Source organism: Numida meleagris, chromosome 21 (genome assembly GCF_002078875.1).
Source record: "Numida meleagris isolate 19003 breed g44 Domestic line chromosome 21, NumMel1.0, whole genome shotgun sequence".
Taxonomy (NCBI): Eukaryota; Metazoa; Chordata; class Aves; order Galliformes; family Numididae; genus Numida; species Numida meleagris.
Genome location: NC_034429.1, coordinates 276,581 through 293,924, shown reverse-complemented (window position 1 = coordinate 293,924; position 17,344 = coordinate 276,581). Strand labels below are relative to the sequence as shown.

Below are 17,344 nucleotides of genomic sequence, written 5' to 3'. Positions count from 1 at the left end.
GTGGTCTGGTTGCCCCCCACCAGCTCAGCCTGCCCAGGGCCCCATCCACGGCCTTGGGGCACCTCCAGGGAAATGACCCTCACGTCACCTGGGGATGCATTCAGACTTTGGAGGGCACCATCCTGCAGCTGTGGTTGCTTCGCTCTGCTGCCGAGCAATGCATTTCCCAAAACCCTGCGCTGGGCTTTGCTGCTGCGCCGAGTTCACCCACTTCCCCAAATTCAGCCAACTGCAGCCCGGGGCTCTCGATGTGGGTTGGGGCCACGTCGCTGCGTTCCCCACGCAAAGTGGAGCAAAAATTAAGGCAAAAGCGGCGCCTTGGCAAGAGGGGGAAGCAAGGCAAGAGCTTGGTGGGGCAGGAAAGGACTTTTATGGGGTTGCTCGCAGAGGAGGGAGGAGGAAGTACGTTGGCAAACCAGCCGTCGGCGGGCCCTTGCGCTGTGTTGGGGGATCGTACCCCACGCACAGGGCACCCACGGGGCCGTCCGAGCTCCACTTCAGCCCTTCTCTGAAGCTGCCCCCCATCCCACCCCGGAGACCCAGCGCCAAACCCTTCCTGATCCACAATGTCCCTCAAGCTGCCACGGAACTGGGATTTCAACCTGAAAATGGATGCTGCCAAAATAGGTACCGTGAGTGCTTCTTTACGCCCTTCTTCAGCCTTTTTGGGGTCTGCGGGGTGCTTGCGGCTGCAGCCCAAACCCAAAACCCCTCTGAGTGTCCGCATGGGGACATGGCCCTGGTGGCTGCGATTGAGACAGCAGATGGTTTGCAAATGACTGGCCAGAAATGCTTTGCATGAATTGCTCTGTGCTTTGCAAGAATTGCTTTGCAAGAACTGCTTTGCAAGAATTGCTTTGCAAGAACTGCTTTGCAAGAATTGCTTTGCAAAGCAGCTGCAGGGATGCAGTGGGAGCACAGCTGGGGGTTAGAGTGGCCCTGTGGGGTTGGGGACAGGGACGCTGGCAGCACGGGGCTGCTGCTCACTGGAAATCGGGGTTTTGAGCCATTTGCTCTTTTTGCTCAAAGCCCATTTGCTCATTTTGCTGAGCAAGTCTTGCAGGAGGTGGGGCGGTGCAGGTGGAGGAAGCATCCTTGCCCTTGCTCAGGTTTCTTCTCCCACCCTGACGTCACCAATTTCCTCTCATCAGAGGTGAAGAGCCCTGTGCGGCTTTGCTGCATGCTTTCCTGACTGTGCCCAGGCTTTGCACAGCCCCCATCCACCGTGGGATCCATCTCAGCATGAAAACTGCTTCGAAATATCCTCAGGAAGCAGTGAGGGGTCCTCATGGTGGGCTCTGTGGCCAAAATATCTCAGCATTTGGGTCAAACAGCCAAGGAGAGGGGTTTAGGGCTGAGGAAGGGGTGCACGAGCGTGTGCACGCCGCAAAGCAAAGGTTCTTGGTGGTGCCAAAACACGGCCAAGGCAAACTTCGGTGGCTTCGTGGACGAAGCAGTCTCTGCAGTTCTGAGCTCTTTGTTGCACATCAGCTTGCAAGCTCATCTTGGCTGGACTTTCTTGCAAAGGCTGTTGGGACTTTTATCCGAAGTCACTTTGGGTGAGGCTGCCAAGCATCGCTCCGCACATGGACAGGGCCCTGGACAAGGCTGCATCGGTCACCTAAAGCTGCACTGCAATAAGAAGTGTGTGTGCAGGACCCCGAGCGCAGGCTCAGCTCTTTGCAGCGACTCTTATCGTACTTCGGGGTGCCTGGTCCTCTGTCTGCAGGGACATGACTCACGGGTGGAAAATAATCTCAAATGAGTCACTTTGCTGGATCCTCCTGGCTCTGGGTACTTCCCTCTGCATGTCCCCAGCTGTGACCGCAGCTTTGAGAGCCCTGGGATGGAGTGCTGACTGCTGTGTGCTTCCCCACGGTGAGACGAAAACACACCATGTATTTCCATGGAAGAGAAAACTCTGTTTGCAATTCTCACTGCAAAACCTATTGGAGAAGGTTTGCTTTTGCCGGGTTTCGTTGCACATCCCCAACGTCCCCTCCAGTGGGGGAGGCCAGGAGGATGCTTGCACAAGATGAGGATTCGGAGCAGGGACCAGTGGTGATGTGGCACCTGCTGCAATGTCTCCTGCAAATAGCACTCAGGCACAGCCCCTCCTTTCTGCAGCCAGTGCGCAGGGCTGGAGGAGGAGTAAGGCTGTTTTGGAGGAAACATTCAACTTTGGAGGCGGTTACTGCAGGAAATGCTCCGGGGAGCACCGCGTTTGCTCTCAGCGACTCTTTCCTACCAGGGATGAAGGGCTGCACCCAGGGGAGACTGCAAGCACTGAGCCACCTTGGGAAAATGCTTCACCTCAACCCCACGTGAAATCTTCAGCGCTGACCACAGGAGGTAGAAATATGGAAAAGTGGTCAGGGAGGGAGCCACAGCCTCGGTAGCTCTGGTTTTGATAAAACAGAGGACTTTCTACTAGGCAAAAAATAGCAACGCTGCTTGCAAAGCCAAGCTCCCCGCAGCAGCTCCTGCTGCACGCCTCTGTGTGAGCCCTGTGGCCGGGGACAGCTCATGCAGTGGGTACAAAGGATCCTGCAAAGCTCTCTTTTGGTCTTCAGTCAGCCCAGAGCACAGGGAGAGGGAAAAGACACCTGCATGTGTCATGCCCATGTATGTGTGCGATCATGGCTGGGCCACACATGGTTGCATGTTGGGTCTGGCGTTTAGGAAGAGCTGATGAGAAAGCAAAGGGAACACAGTGTACCCCCCACTGTTCTTTCTGCATCAGGGAAGAAGGATGAAAATAGGAACAAACTGTATTTCCAGTCAAGGTCTGGGCAATTTTAGCTCAGCAGTTTAAGCTGGTGTAGCAGCACCAGCTAGGTCACAATCCCTTGATGCAGAGCAGAGCACTGCTGCAGTGGTGACAGAATGAGAGGGAGATCGATATCATCGAAATAAAGGTAATAAAAAGTTCCCTTTTTCATAAGAGACATGATTTCTCCTTGCAAGCTGTGTGTCAGTGCAATACCTGAGCTGCTGGGCTGGGGAAGATGAATACAGAGCTGGCGGATGGAGACACCTCCGCTGGGATAACAGCACCACCCTGGACACCACTGCATCCCGAATTCCCACCCGCTCAGCCGTGAGCATGGACCCAAAACTCATTCCCCAGGAGCAGGCTGGCAAATCCTTTTCAAAGGTCCCTGCTCACAACGTCCCATGTCAGCACATGATGAGATACAAGCAGCACCCTCACCACGCTTTGGACGCTGATGTTTGGATTCGCCATCCCTCTTTGGAAAAGGATTTGCAATACCAGAGTGAACTTGGAGTGCCCCATCCATGCCGAGCTACGGAGGATGATGGCAGAACTCAGCGGAGCTTCTTGCTCCAGGGGATTTTGGAATCGGAAGCAGGGCACAATCCTGAACCACATCACCTCGAACAGATTTGCTAACCATGTGGTGATAAATGCAAAATACTTTGCAGGCTCATGCTCCTCACAGGTGTCTGTGTAGGCGTGATCCCAAATACCACCAGGCTGCAGGGGATAAGTGTTTATTTTCCACTTTTTGAAGCTTATCTTTTGCACAAGGTCAACGGATCCCCCAACAACTCGCAGCTCCTGCTTTTGCAGCTCTGCTGACCAACTCAAGGGGAAAAGCAGACACTTGGGTTCAGGGCACTGGGTCGGCCGCAGCTTCCCCTTATCACAGTTACCATTAGTTTTAGCAGGGGAGATGTCAAAAGTCACCACGTGCAGAGCAATGAAACTGAATTCCCCTGCAGTCACACGCTTGGTTCTACCCTAAATGCTCACCCTACATGGCTGGGTGGACACTGGGGTCCTAAGTGCAGAGGTAAAACCCAAAGTATCCCTTCCAGAAACGATTCCTCCTGAGGCATTTGCTATTACAGAAGCTTTTATAGAGGGCCATGGGCCCATGTGCTGATCCATGGCACCAAGGGGAAACATACATGCAGTAGGAGATGGGGACACTGCAGTAGGAGATGAGACACCAGCAATTTCCTCCCTCCCTCCCTCCCCTGGAGATTTCCAGTCTCACTGCGGGAGGTCATCCCCTTCAGCAACATCAGACAAAAGGCAAGACTTCATTTTCCAGGCGGTTTTGTTACTGTTTTGTATTTTTTAGGCCAGGCTGGATCACTCTGATCTCGCAGCTGCAGCCTGTTTGGGGTGGGGATAAGAAAACACACACTCCCATTAGGGAGAAAGAAAAAAAAAAAAAAAAAAAAAAAAAAAACTTATGATTTTCTTCTTGCTTGCAAGACAATGACTCCCACGCAGGAAAAAGGAAGCACGGGCTGATAGATACTGCAGCCACTTCCTTTACGACTAGCTAGCCAGTTTGCTGGGTGCAAGCAGAGGGGCTGAGAGCTCTCGCTGCTTGAATCGGGCTGGTGGTTGGTCCCCTCCATCCCCTCCATCCCTGTTCCCCACAGCTCGCTCCAGGAGTGTGATGAGCGGCGAGGCCTTGGCCGCCCGGCCCAGTTCCCCCAGTTCCATGGAGCGGCCGCTGAAACTGGGCTGGCTGAAGAAGCAGCGCTCCATCGTCAAGAACTGGCAGCAGCGCTACTTCGTGCTGCGGGGCCAGCAGCTCTACTATTACAAGGACGAGGATGACTCCAAGCCGCAGGTAGGCCGGGGACTAGTAGGCCGCGCTGCTCCTCCGTCCTTCCCGCAGCTTCGCTCTTTGAGGATGGGGCCGGATTTAAAGAGGGTTTGTTGCCTTGGGGTGGTAACAAGGATGGGATGTCCTCGTGAGGGTCTTCATTCCTTCACATGGTAACCACAGGCCTTGCCCTTCCTCCAGGACAACAAGGCAGGGAGACATGGCAGCGCTGTGTTTGGGATGGGCACGCAGCCTTGGACCTACATTCAGACCCATCTCATGGGGTGCTTGGTAGGAGAAAACAAGCAATTTTTTGGTCTTGAGGCAGCCCTGGCAGTCTTCGTGGCTGGGATGGGAGATGGAGTGAGGGGCCCCTCTGAGGAGAGAGATAAGGAAAGGAAATCCTTCTCCAGCCTCTCAGTTCGCATCCCATCCTGGCAGGGGGCTGGGCCACGTGGATGGGGTTTGTTCCTTGGCCCTTTTCCACCCCACACAGCTGCAGGAAACCTGTCCACTGCCTGCTCCTCTCAGCGCTTGGAAGCTGCTGAGTGCTGATGGTTTTTGGATCTCCAAGAAATCCCAGTGTGTACATAACCCTGTGCACAATGCCTGCTATCCCCACTGGGGTGTGATTTAGCTGTCTGCACCCAATGTCCCCAGCCCTGCCAGTCGTGCCAGTGTTTGGGTCAGTCCACTTTTGGGGCTGCCATGAACCCTCTGTGCCACTCACCCAAACCAGTGCTCAGGGGGTGTGTTGGAGTGCAACTGCTGGGAGGAAATCAGCTTGTTTTCCCAAAGCATGTGGATAATTCCAACCATATCCTCCACACGGTGAGAATTTTCACCACCATCTTTTACTCGTTTTGAGAATTTGGGGGGAAAGATCCTCTTTTTTTGTTGGTTTTTTTTTTTTTGGCCAGAAAAGACGTTCTCTATGCAAATTGGTGCCAGTAGCAAAAATAATCCCAAGCTAACAAAGCTCTAAAGGGGAAAGCGACCAGCAGATCCCAGGGGTGAATCAAGGGGCTGAGGTGATGGGATGCACACCCTGTCTATGGCTTTTTCCCCTCTCAGAGGCGTTTGGGAGGAGCTGTTTCGCTGGCTCTAAATAGAAATATAGAAACTGAAAGCTCCGTATCAAAGCTGATTGCTGCTGATAGTGCTTTCGGAAGCCCTCCCCACCGTCACACCTCACTTCAAGCCTCGCTGCCCCCACCAACATTCAGCTCAATACTACCGCATTTGGGGCTGTTTTGGGAGCTGATGGTTGAGTCCCCACTCCCCACAGCAGCCCAGCAGCTTTCAGAAGCCTGAAATTAGGGAGAAACATCATTTCTACAGCCCTATTTCTGCCTCTGTAGGCTGCCAATGCTGACTCATACACCCACTCCATCCCACGCGTCTGCTCCCCACCCATCCCCTCCCACAGTGACCGAGCTGTTGGCCCTGTCGATTTGTGAAAGGAAGAACCAAAGGAAACAGCTGTTTTCTGCTTTGCTTTTTTTTTTTTTCCCTTTTTCTCAATTTTTTCTTTCTCTCTGCTCCTCTCCTGTAAACTTTTTCTGTTTTGTTTTCAAGTGGCACTGCGTTAAATGAAGAAATTTCCTGTTCCAGTGCAGCAAAAAAGAGGCTCTCCATGCACTGTCACATCCCTTCTCCTTTGCACTTTCTTCCTCTACTCCCAACAGCGGTTAAAAAAACACGAGAAAGGAGGAAAACATGAGAAGGGAGGAAAAAAGGAAAGAGGAAATCAAGCAGTTTTCTCATTCTGACTTCATCAGAAAAACTGGCATTTAAGAAGTGTTTCTTATTGCTTGAAGTCACACATATATATTTATACGTGTATATGCACATCCCTTATTGTTTTAAGTTATTTTGAGGATGTGTATATATTATTTTGAGGATATATATATATGTATTTATAAAGAAGTTGACGTCCCAGGAGATGTTCATGAAAAGAATAGATGTGGCACTTGGGGGTGTGACTTAGTGGCTATGGTGGGGATGTGTGGGGGTTGGACTGGATGATCTTGTGCTTTTTCCAACCTTCATGATTCTATATATGTATATATACATATACACCTATTTTTAATGAGAAAAATTGCAATGAAAAACCCAATTCCTGCAATCTGTCTCAAACAAGGACTTTGATGCCCAGGGCTGACAGTACCTCCTGTCCCCTCTCAGAGGTGGTACATGGGGGATTGGCAGCTCCTGCTCTGCTTGGTCCTAGGGCTGCCTGTCTCTCCAGGGAAGCACCATCAAGGAGGTGGCTGGCAACCCAGAGGAAGGAGGGAAATTTATCTTTGAAATTATCCCAGGTGAGAATGCTTCCTTCTGTTTCATTGCATGCCTTTTGGGATGGACTGGTCACCCCAAATCATTAGGGTGTGTCACTGCACCCGCCCTTTTCCTCCCGTTTCTTTTCAACACCTCCCCCAGCGCTGCATAAAAAAACCAATGTCTTCCTTTCAACATTCGCATGTTGGAATGTCCAGTCTCACATTAAGCACTTTCTGTTCCCCTCTTAAAGCTTCAGTGAGGTTGAAACATTAGAGAGCTGCTTCCTTTCACAGCCAAGCAGACGTTATTAGGGAAACTCGGAGCCAAAAATATTCAGTAAAGAAACCAAGAATTTGCCATTCTTGTCCCAACCCTTCTTATACATGGTCTATAAATGCTTTTTGCAGGGCTCTCCGGAGACCAGAACCGGGCCGGGCAGGACACCTGTGTGCTCATGGCCAACTCCCAGTCCGATATGGAGGAGTGGGTTAAATCCATCCGACGGGCGCTGGGTTCAACCTCAGGAGGTAACGGGCAGCAGGAGCAGCTCTTGGAGGGGTGATTTCATAGCATCTCGCAGTCCATGCTGCTGCTGAGCAAGGGTTTCAAAGCTGGGCTCCTAATTCCAAGGAAATGGGAAATTTAATGCTTTAGAGACCTTCCCTGAGGCTGGACCTCATGGTGTTGGTCTCTTGCAAATGGAGGCAGAGTTAAGCAAACGGCCATCATCAGGTGTGAGGGAAGATGTCCCTGCTGCTTTCAACCTCTTTTGGGAGCTTTCTCATTGCCCTGTTGACTCCAGAAATTGTCATTCTTGAGAACAACTCCAATTCCTTCCAATTGAAGGCTCCTATTCCTAGGTGCCTTCCCACTCAATCCATTCTGTGGTTCAATGATTCAATGAATCAGTCATAAGGCACTGAAAAAAATCTCACCTTTTTCCAGCCAGTTTTCCTTCTCTGCTTTTCCCTTAGCTTTTCTCTCTTTGCTCATCCCTCCTGCCCCCATTTTCTCTGCAGACTCTGCCTTTGGGACACCATCACCCACCCCATGTGATGGGATCCCCACTTGTGGTCAAGGAGGGATCAGACAAAGCCCATCAGCCACTCTTCCCATATAGATGAATTACCCCGACTTCCTGTAAGGATGAATTATCCAGACATTTCCTACAAGGATGAACACCTATAAGCAAGGTCCAAGCAGGACTGGGAGCCCCTATAGCTCTTTTGCAGAAGAGACAGCCATCCTGAGCCTCTCCTCCTCCTCTCTATGCTTCACGTTGACCATTTATATAATTTTTGGTACAGATTATGCCCTGTGCTGCAGCTCTACAAGCATCATGCAGCTCTGATCTCCCGTAGCTTCCCCTTGAATAGAAATCACAGCAATTTCAAGGCTGGTTTCATTTGCAATCTAGATGTTTTCTACCTCTAAAGTGAAAATTTTCTGCCTCTAGCCTGGTGCTGTGCCCTAGGGTTGGCAGCAATGTGCAGCTGAAACTAGGATTCTTTGAGCCAGGTGGGCATTGCCCCACCTGGCTCTAATTATAACAGCTCAACAGCTGCTCCTTGCTTAAGCTTCAGTGGCTGCTGGCTTCTTCCAGCCAGATAAAGTGACCTTATATGATGGGAAATGTAAATTTATAGTAGTGCAGAGAGCCCTGGGGACAGCAGAGAGGTCAGGCACTGCAGAGCTGCATTTTATGCCAGCATAGAGATTAACAGACCCCAAAACTTCACACTGTGTGTTTTTGGCATCAAGGCTATGTGTACTTTTAAAGCGTGGTCGAGGTGTTGGATTTGCTTCTATTGTGCACAGTGACAGATTTATATTCATTATTTAAAATTGTAAGCAGGTCTCTTATAAACAAAACACCCCGCAGCCAGGCAGGTGCAGACAAGTTTGTGGTTCCAGATGAGGGTGTATACTTGCAGTTTCCTGGTCTGGAAGAAGCACAGGAACCATTTCAGCCTTCAGAGCATGCAGAGAATGCACTGCAGGCACTGCAAAATCATGGTAGAAGACCACAGGACCCTTTGCCATTACCCCAGAGCCAGGTCGAGCTGGGATTCTCATGCTGTAACCATGCATGGGGCTCCAAGGAGGAAGAGCTGGGATGCAGGCTGCTGCCTCCCCACCTTTGAGATCTTCTTTTGCTGTGAGTTCAGGAGGAAAAAGCCCTTGCTCCGAAGGAAAGGTATTGCCTGCTGCAAAACATTGCTTTTAGTGCACTGAGAGGGCAAGGGGAGGTTCAGGTTGGATGTTAGCGACAATTTCTTCTCCAAAAGAGTGGTCAGGCACTGGCACAGGCTGCCTGGGGGGGTGGTGGGGTCAGTGTCCCTGGAGGTGGTCAAGAGCTGTGGAGATGTGGCACTGAGGGACGTGGCCATTGGGCACGGTGGGGATGGGTTGGGTTTGGACTTGGGCACCTCGGTGGTCTTTCCAATCGTAATGATTCCATGATTTAATCATTTCAAGGGTATAATTAGTCGGAGGATGTTCCATTTTGCTATTATTTCCTCGGGAGGAGTTCTCTTCCCACCCTCAGCTTTGCATAGCTCTTGAAGCTCTCACTTTGAGGATGAAGTGCTGCTGTCCCTGTTGTGCATCGCACTGAGCACCTCAAGCAAAGCCTTCGGGCTCCTCTAACCCCAGTGTCCTTTCCCTAGCGGTGTTTGGCCAACGCTTGGCAGAGACCATGGCCTACGAGCAGAAGTTCGGGCAGCAGCAGGTGCCCATCCTGGTGCAGAAATGTGCTGAGTTCATCCGGGAGCACGGGGTGAGCGAGGAGGGCATCTTCCGCCTCCCCGGCCAGGACAACCTGGTGAAGCAGCTCAGGGATGCCTTCGATGCTGGGGAAAGGCCATCGTTTGACAGGTAATGATGGATTCCCTCTTTCCTACTCAGCTAGCATCCCAAAATCTGGGGTAAAGCAGCCGGACCCCCCCCCGCAGGATCTCAGCAGTGCCCTGATGGAGACTTGGGGCCACCAGAGGGGCTCAGCACGCAGAGGGGGCTCAGCAGAAACGCCCAGAAAGGATTCTGATAAGAGATGGATGGAAATGTCTGGGAGGAGTTTAGGGACACCCTGGAGCCACACCATGAGTGTCGTTCCAGCCAGGAAAGAAGGCAAGGGGAAGAGCATACAAAGCACATCAGCTAAGGACAGAGGTTTTGGGAAAGGAGAGCAAGCAGAGGAGCGCAGATATGTTCAGAGAATACCCTAAACCTCACAGAAGTGATTTCTTATCCCTGCCAGCCCATTGGCTTGTTATTTTCCTCCTTGTTACTTTTCCCACAGAGAAATAAGAGAGAGATTTTGGCTGCTCAAAAGCTGCCTCCTCCCAAATCCCTTCCTCTGCCGGGCTGAGAGGGAAAAGCAAATTCCCTGAAGCCAAGTGTTGAGAGGAAAGAGCGAATCCCCTGAAGCCAAGAGAGCTGCATGGTGCTGCCTGTAGCCCCCAGGGAGGCTCTGGGGAGGGGTGTTTGCTGCTTTCGAAGTGTAACAATCCCAGCCCTTCATTTTGCAGCTGGATATTTCTTGCCTCTGGGTCCCCGAGTCCTGTTGCAACCCGTAGGGGGGTCATAGGAAGGTGAAGCATTTATTTGTTTGCAGAATGGTGTTTTGCAGCAGGGTATTGAGAGGGAATTTCGCACTGCTCCTAGCATCCTGCCACATTAACCCTACAAGGAAGGCTCGGAGGAGCATCACAGCAGCATCCCTTGTGCACTTCACACAAGATACATCTTCAGCAAGGCCAGTAAAGGGGTTTCCAGCAAGGAAAATACTGCAAGGTGCTGGATTTGCAGCCAGTTTGGGTTTGCACTGGCACACACAAGCACAGCACGACTGGGTGGGGAGCCTTGGAAAACTGGTGCAGCCCAGGCGTCCAGGATGTGTATTGGTAGGCCCTACAAAAATACAGCTCTGAAAAAATTCCTCCGTGATTATGTGGGTTCATTTAAAAACCCCAACCAATCCTAAAAATAAATGACCTGGGGGATTTTTGCTAGAAGTTTATAAGAGTTTAAGCAACTTCAAGGTAGGTCAAATGAGAGGCTTACGGTCTTGACAGTGTCCCTTTGACATAATGTAAACTACATGGTATGCAAAGCTGCAAACATCTGGCCCGGCAGAACATCTTCAGTAATTGCTGTTAATCTTCCAAACCCCAGGCAAGCTTCTCCAGCTCTGCAGAGCAGGGAGCTCCTGCCAAACGTGTGAATGCCTGCAGACAGAGCTTGCATGCAAAATCCAATGCAGGCTGGGGACGTGCAGCAGGGAAAATCTTCCCCAAGCAGATCATTATTATTTTGCCAACTGGGGCCATTCCCTGACTTGGGGTGCCCTGTGAGTTACTCTCAGCTTGCTTTTGCTCCCTATTTATAGTTCTACACCTTGTGCATCTATGCACAGAGCAGGGCAGGTGGTGCTCACCAGCTGGGTCTGGGTCTCACCTATGGCTTTGCAGGAACACGGACGTGCACACCGTGGCCTCCCTGCTCAAGCTGTACCTGCGAGAGCTGCCCGAGCCCGTCGTGCCCTGGATGCAGTACGAGGATTTCCTGCTCTGTGGCCAGACACTGGACGTGGACCAGGAAAAGGTACAGAGGTGCATTCGTTTCTTTCCTTCTGGATTTGAAATGAAAGCTTAGGTTTCCAGAGCAGATCTAAGAGCGTGACAGCAGCTCCTGTGGTGGAAGGCTCCAGGTGGCAGCAAGGATGGGAGCAGGGATCTGGGAGGGAGTCAGATGAGTGAGATGCAATGGGAGCTGCCCTGTCCTAATGTTGTATGTGGGTGGAAAAGCAAGAAGATACCCAGGGACACAGTTCCTATGCGCAAGAAAATGGGACAGAGAGCATCCCCTATCTGTGCTGGGTCTCCCAAAGAAATGGCATTGCCACAGTTGCAAGCAAATGCCGGGAGGTGACACCACACAGGGATGGCTGGAGCAACACAGAGCCTCTCTTCAACCCATGTGTATCCGTGCATCTTCACAGAGCTGTTCCTTAACTTGCATTTAGGGCCACCAGGACCTCCTGAAGCAGCTGTCCCTTCTTCCCCGAGACAACTACAACCTCCTCAGCTACATCTGCAGGTCAGTCCTTTGCATCAGGTACAAACAGCTCCAGTTAGTTGTTGGTGAGGAGGAATATCACCCTAAAGACTGAGGCTGACTCCCCACCCGCCAAGGTCCCAACTTTTATGAAGGGAGAGCTTCCACCATTGGGGTGAACACCTCGAAGATATCTGAGTATAAATGCATACCCTGAAGGACACAAACTCACCTATGAATTCCTGAGAATAAAAATCCAGTGTAGCTTTATTTTTTTATTTTTATTTTTTTTAATCACTAAGCCTTGCACAATGAAGCAGCCAGCTTTCACCCTGAGTGATGTGTGATTTTTCTCTGGTTATTAAATATTGGATGGATTTTTCCCTTTTTTGCTGTTTTCTGGGGGTCTGTTGGTCATCACGTGGTGGTTTTCTTACTGCCACCAATGAAACCCATCTCCAGCATACACTTATAAGGCTCTTATATTCTTCTATCCTTGGGAATTAGAGGAAGAGAACAAAGTAATTGGATTTATTTCCCACTGGGTATCTAAAGATTTTTTACAGTCTTCCATCTCTGATTGGAAATGCTTGCCCTTGGATCCTGATAGGTTTCTATATGAAATACAGCTGAACTCCAGCGTCAACAAGATGAGTGTGGATAACCTGGCAACAGTGATTGGAGTGAACCTCATCAGACCCAAGATAGAGGATCCTGCAACTATTATGAGAGGTAAAAGGGACTCCTGGAATAACTGATGTATATTTGATAGGCTGAAGTACAAAGTTGCACCCACAAACTTGAAAATTAAAAACCTGAAATTAAAAAATTTCTTACCTAAGGAATTGCCTTGTGTATTCCCTCCATGGATTTTGTGCAGTTGAGGATTTGATGAAGTCACTTTTCTTTTACTTAGAGTAGGGAGGTGTGAAATACTTAGAAAAACAAGTGAAGCTCGAAAAGTCTATGATTTCTTCCAGGCACATTGCAGATCCAGAAAGTGATGACCGTGATGATCAGCGACCACGCAGACCTCTTTCCCCCATCTAAGGATGTGCCCCCCTCCCCAACGACCCAACAGAATGACAAGAAAACCCCCATCCTGCGCAGCTCCGTGGGCTGGGACTCTGCAGAGGACTCCACAGTGGCCAGGGCAGACAGCTCAGTCCAAAGGCAAATGGTAAGGGTAGGTCCTTGGAGAATAAAGCAGGAGTCCATTAAATGGCTGGTTAATGATTATGGGACCGAATGGGGCAGCAAGGCATATGAGGGCTTGCTATTTATAGGGTAAAGAAACTGTAACTGTCATCGCTGGAAACAGATCTGGAAAACAAATTCTTTCCTGTGGAAAACTTACTGTTCTTGGAAAAATTAGTTCTTTTACCCCAGGTTTTTTAGTTAAAAGGCAGAAGAGATAAAGCTTTTTCCATTTGTGTTGGTGGTGTGAAAACACTGAGGGGTAAAGTCTTTTCTCAGAAAGATATAATCTCAGCAAAGAGCTCTTCTTAATGGAAAACATGGTGTAATCCAAAATGGAGTCATGGAGTCATACAATGCCTTGGGTTGAGGGGGGGACCTCAAAGCCCACCCAGTTCCAATCCCTGCCATGGGTTGGTTGCCCCCCACCAGCTCAGGCTGCCCAGGACCCCATCCAGCTTGGCCTTGGGCACCTGGGCATCCACACTCCTCCAGGCAGCAGTGTCAGGGCCTCACCAGCTGATAAATATCAGTTTTTATGGAAGAGCTGTGGCCATTCCTGTTAGTGCAAGACAACATGCCCTTTGTCAATACTGTGGTCTCTGCACACACTGCCCACGAGCAAAATGAGTTGGTCCTAATGCTACAACTCTGTTTTGCAGAGAGACAGCCCAAATGCCAGCCGTGCTCCTGGGCTGACTGCGAGCTCACGTGCACCCAGCGAAGATACTGGCATGCAACCGTCCAAAGATACGCTGGGAATGTGGAAAATGCAGGCAAGGAAAAGGACTCAGACTTTACCTAACAGAAAATCCTTCCTGACAACTGCTTCTCCGGGGGAGAAAGGCAGCAGTGACAGGAACGACATATTTAACAGCGACTTTTGGAAAGGCTCCACGCAGAGCAACCCGCGTTCCGTGCTCTCCGAAGGACATAAGAGAACGTTATCTCACGATCTTTTCAAGCTGCTCGACCTTCACCGGGCTTCGACTTATGACAACGTGCCCACCTCCCAAGTGGAAAGCAGGGAAGGCAGCAGCTCTAGCCCCAGTCCTGCCAGCAGCTGCTCTGATAAGGAGTTCCAGCCCTGCCTCAGCCCCTGCCATCAGCCCCAGGAACCGGCCAGCCCCGCTGAGATGTTCCAGCCTGCTCCAGAGAGCAAGGAGTCCCTGCAAAGCATGGTCCTGAAGCTGCAGAGAGAAATGGAAGAGCAAAAAGAGACCTATGAGGAGCAAATTAAAAGGTAACGTGCTTTAGCTTATGTTATTGCAGCAGCAGGATTGCACAGAGTTGTTTACCAGTAATACCCTGCAGGATAAGATAGCAATGACTAATGATAAAATACAGCATTATAGTACATTATCTAAAATTCAATTCTCATGTGCTGAGCTCTCATGGCTTATTAATGTGTTACTGCATTGTTAACACTCAATAAATAGGTCTTATTTCATCATTGTATGGTAATATAATATTTCTGCAACGATTGCATAGACATATTTATCATCATTACTACAATATTGTATTATTATACCATCATAGAAGTGTTTGAGTTGGAAGGGACCCTAGAAGGCCACCTTCTCTAACTCCCCTGCAATGAACAGGGGCACCCACAGCTGATCAGGTGCTCAGAGCCCCATCCAGCCTGATGTTGGGTGTCTCTAGGGATGGGCATCCACCACCTCTCTGGGCAACCTGTGCCAGCGCCTCACCGCCCTTACTGCACTATCCAGAATTCAGTAGCAGTATTATTACTGCATCCAATGGCTGTAGCCATCATTAGCCATCACAGCTTCACACACTGTTATCATATCATTATATACCACAGATGCTGATTTATTGCACTGTGATGCACCCAGTGATGATCAGGGAATCAGGACAGCACCTCTAGCTTGCCTTATTGCTTAACAACAACGAGGTCAGAGTCCTGGAGAGTCAAACTCTCACTTCCCAGCTCTCTCCTGCTCCAATCCTTTTGTACTCTGTTTCTCTCTGCAGCCTCGAGAAGGAGAATTACGATGTTTGGGCCAAAGTGGTGAGGCTGAATCAGGACATTGAGAGGGAGAAGAAGAAGTCTGAGGACCTGGAGCTGAAGCTGAAGAACATGGAACGCTTGCAGGAGGACTTGGAGAAGAAAAACAAGATGCTTGAGGAGGAGATAGAAACCATTGCTAAATCCAGGAGCAAAAGCGATGCCAAAACCATCTAGGAGAAGACACCCAGCTGTGTGCAAACATAAAATGCAGCTGCACGAATCCAAAGGAATTGCCAAGCAGGACTAGAGTCAGGGACTTGTATTGTCCAGCGTCCTGCTACCGGCTGTGGGCTTGTGTGGAGGAAGGAGCCTGGAATTTAGAGGCTGGTTTATGCTCTGAAACAGGAAATTTCCAAAATACTGTTTAGCTTTTTTCTTGTGTGTTTGTTTTTTTTTTCCAACTCCTCTTTCAGCTGCTCGAGTTACCTGTAGAACAGGCCAATACTTCTTGCTGCTCAATCAGAATATCTTGCACACACACACAAAAAAAAACCCAAAGCAACAAGAGTCCTTCCTGCCAGCTGGCTCTGTACTGGAGACACCAGCAGTGGAACAGAACATCCCTAAATCCTGGATCTGGGGAAATGGAAAAGCCCCAAGGTCTTGGGTGGCACAGCTCGTCTTAGAGCATGCCTGGATGCTGGGCTGCAGATGCTGTCAGCAACACAACTGAGACATTTGCATCAACACATGCTCTTGGCTATTGCTCTTATAGAGCAAGAGAAGCCCAGACAGCTCGTTGGGTCCACTGGGAAACCTCGTGCCCCATCACTCATTGTGCTTTGCAAGACTCATCGATGTCAAGGCTGTGAAATCACAAAAATCACCACAACTTCTTCAGTTAAATTGCTGTTCGGTTATTTTAAGCCGCCGATCCTTACAGCCATGTGTATATAAACCCAACATGGTTGCTGTCGAGGCTTCGGAGTTTCACATATCCATCCACGGAGCTCTTTGTCTTTCGTTATTTCATCAGGATTCTCTTGGCCATCTTGGTGGAAACCTGGATTTGCAACCCAGCGACGACGCGTGGTCTCTGCCCATCACTTGCTGCCGTCAACCTAAGGACTAATCAGTGTGGCTAATTGTAAACGTGTCGCTTTGGCTGCTTGCTTTCATGCTGCCTGCCAATGAGTCGCCCTTCCTGCAGGACCATGATGCTGCTGAAGCTTTCGGTGTACGAAAAATAGAACAAGGCTCTGAAACTTTTCGCTCATTGGTGTTCAGAAGGGCGATCCACAGCACACAGCCTTAGCCCAGCATTTGTGGCTACAGAAAGGGGATCAGCAGGAGTTCCCAGCAAAGACTTGTAGGACTAAATGCACTCTTCTGTGCCAAGCACGATGGAGTGAATGCAAATGAATTGCTGTTACTGAGGACTCAAAGTGAAAGTTCAGCTCGAGAGAGGCTGCAGGCCTGCTTGGCAGAGGTCTGCAAAAAAAAAAAAAAAGACTGCAGAGAGAAAGAGATGCAAAAGAGACTGTGAAAAGAGAAAGATGGGAGTGGGAAAATGTTCATAGAGAATTAAAGTCAATATTGGGTGTATAGCACTTGCTGCATGGGAGTTCTGTAGCCCTAAAGCTGACAACTCCTTAGGCTCGAGCTCAGAGATAGTGCGTGTATTGAATCTGTGCTTGCTTAGCTGTGATTGGAAAATCCAGGTAAAGGAAATGTTTGTAAGAGTTGAGCTGCATTTAGAAGCCTGACCCATAAACAGAACATTCCCATGATAAGCTCAGACTCTGCATGGTTCTCTTGCCTTAGGATTTCCATGGATTTCAAAGCTCCTCACTGCTCAACTGGAGTAGTTCATTTTTTTCTGGATTTCTGCATGGGAGTGCTGCAAAATCACAGTGCTCACCTTGCAGTGGAGGGTGCTCAGTGAAAACCAACCCACAGCTGAGGTCCTCTTCCCCTGCAATGACCCATCTGATCAACATGTTTCAGGTCTGAAGCTCGGTAATTCAGAAATCATAGAATCACAGAAGGGTTTGGGTTGGAAAGGACGTTCAGCCCGCAGAGCAGCTTGCTCCCATTCTTTTCCATGAGATTTCAGATGACTTCAAGAGTGCTCCTTCAGCATTTAAATAATATTTTACCTTTACAGAGAGCTTGTTATGAGTGGAAATGGGATTGGTTAGCCTGGAGAAGAGGAAGCTCAGGGGAGACTTACAACTTCCTT

General features: G+C 49.7%; 1 protein-coding gene across 2 annotated transcripts; it reads left to right on the top strand.

Annotated features, from left to right (window-relative positions):
• On the top strand, positions 317-16,895 carry ARHGAP25 (Rho GTPase activating protein 25). 2 transcript variants are annotated; one of them, XM_021375080.1, is made up of 11 exons: positions 317-627; positions 4,423-4,616; positions 6,826-6,913; positions 7,283-7,402; positions 9,545-9,752; positions 11,348-11,480; positions 11,902-11,975; positions 12,544-12,665; positions 12,914-13,113; positions 13,793-14,373; positions 15,126-16,895. In XM_021375080.1, exons 1-11 carry the CDS (start codon positions 567-569, stop codon positions 15,334-15,336), a joined length of 1,992 nt encoding a protein of 663 aa, XP_021230755.1. In that variant the 5' UTR covers positions 317-566; the 3' UTR covers positions 15,337-16,895. The 2 variants fall into 2 exon arrangements, with proteins under 2 accessions (XP_021230755.1, XP_021230756.1); XM_021375081.1 differs by lacking the exons at positions 317-627; positions 4,423-4,616; positions 6,826-6,913; positions 7,283-7,402 and adding an exon at positions 7,425-9,072.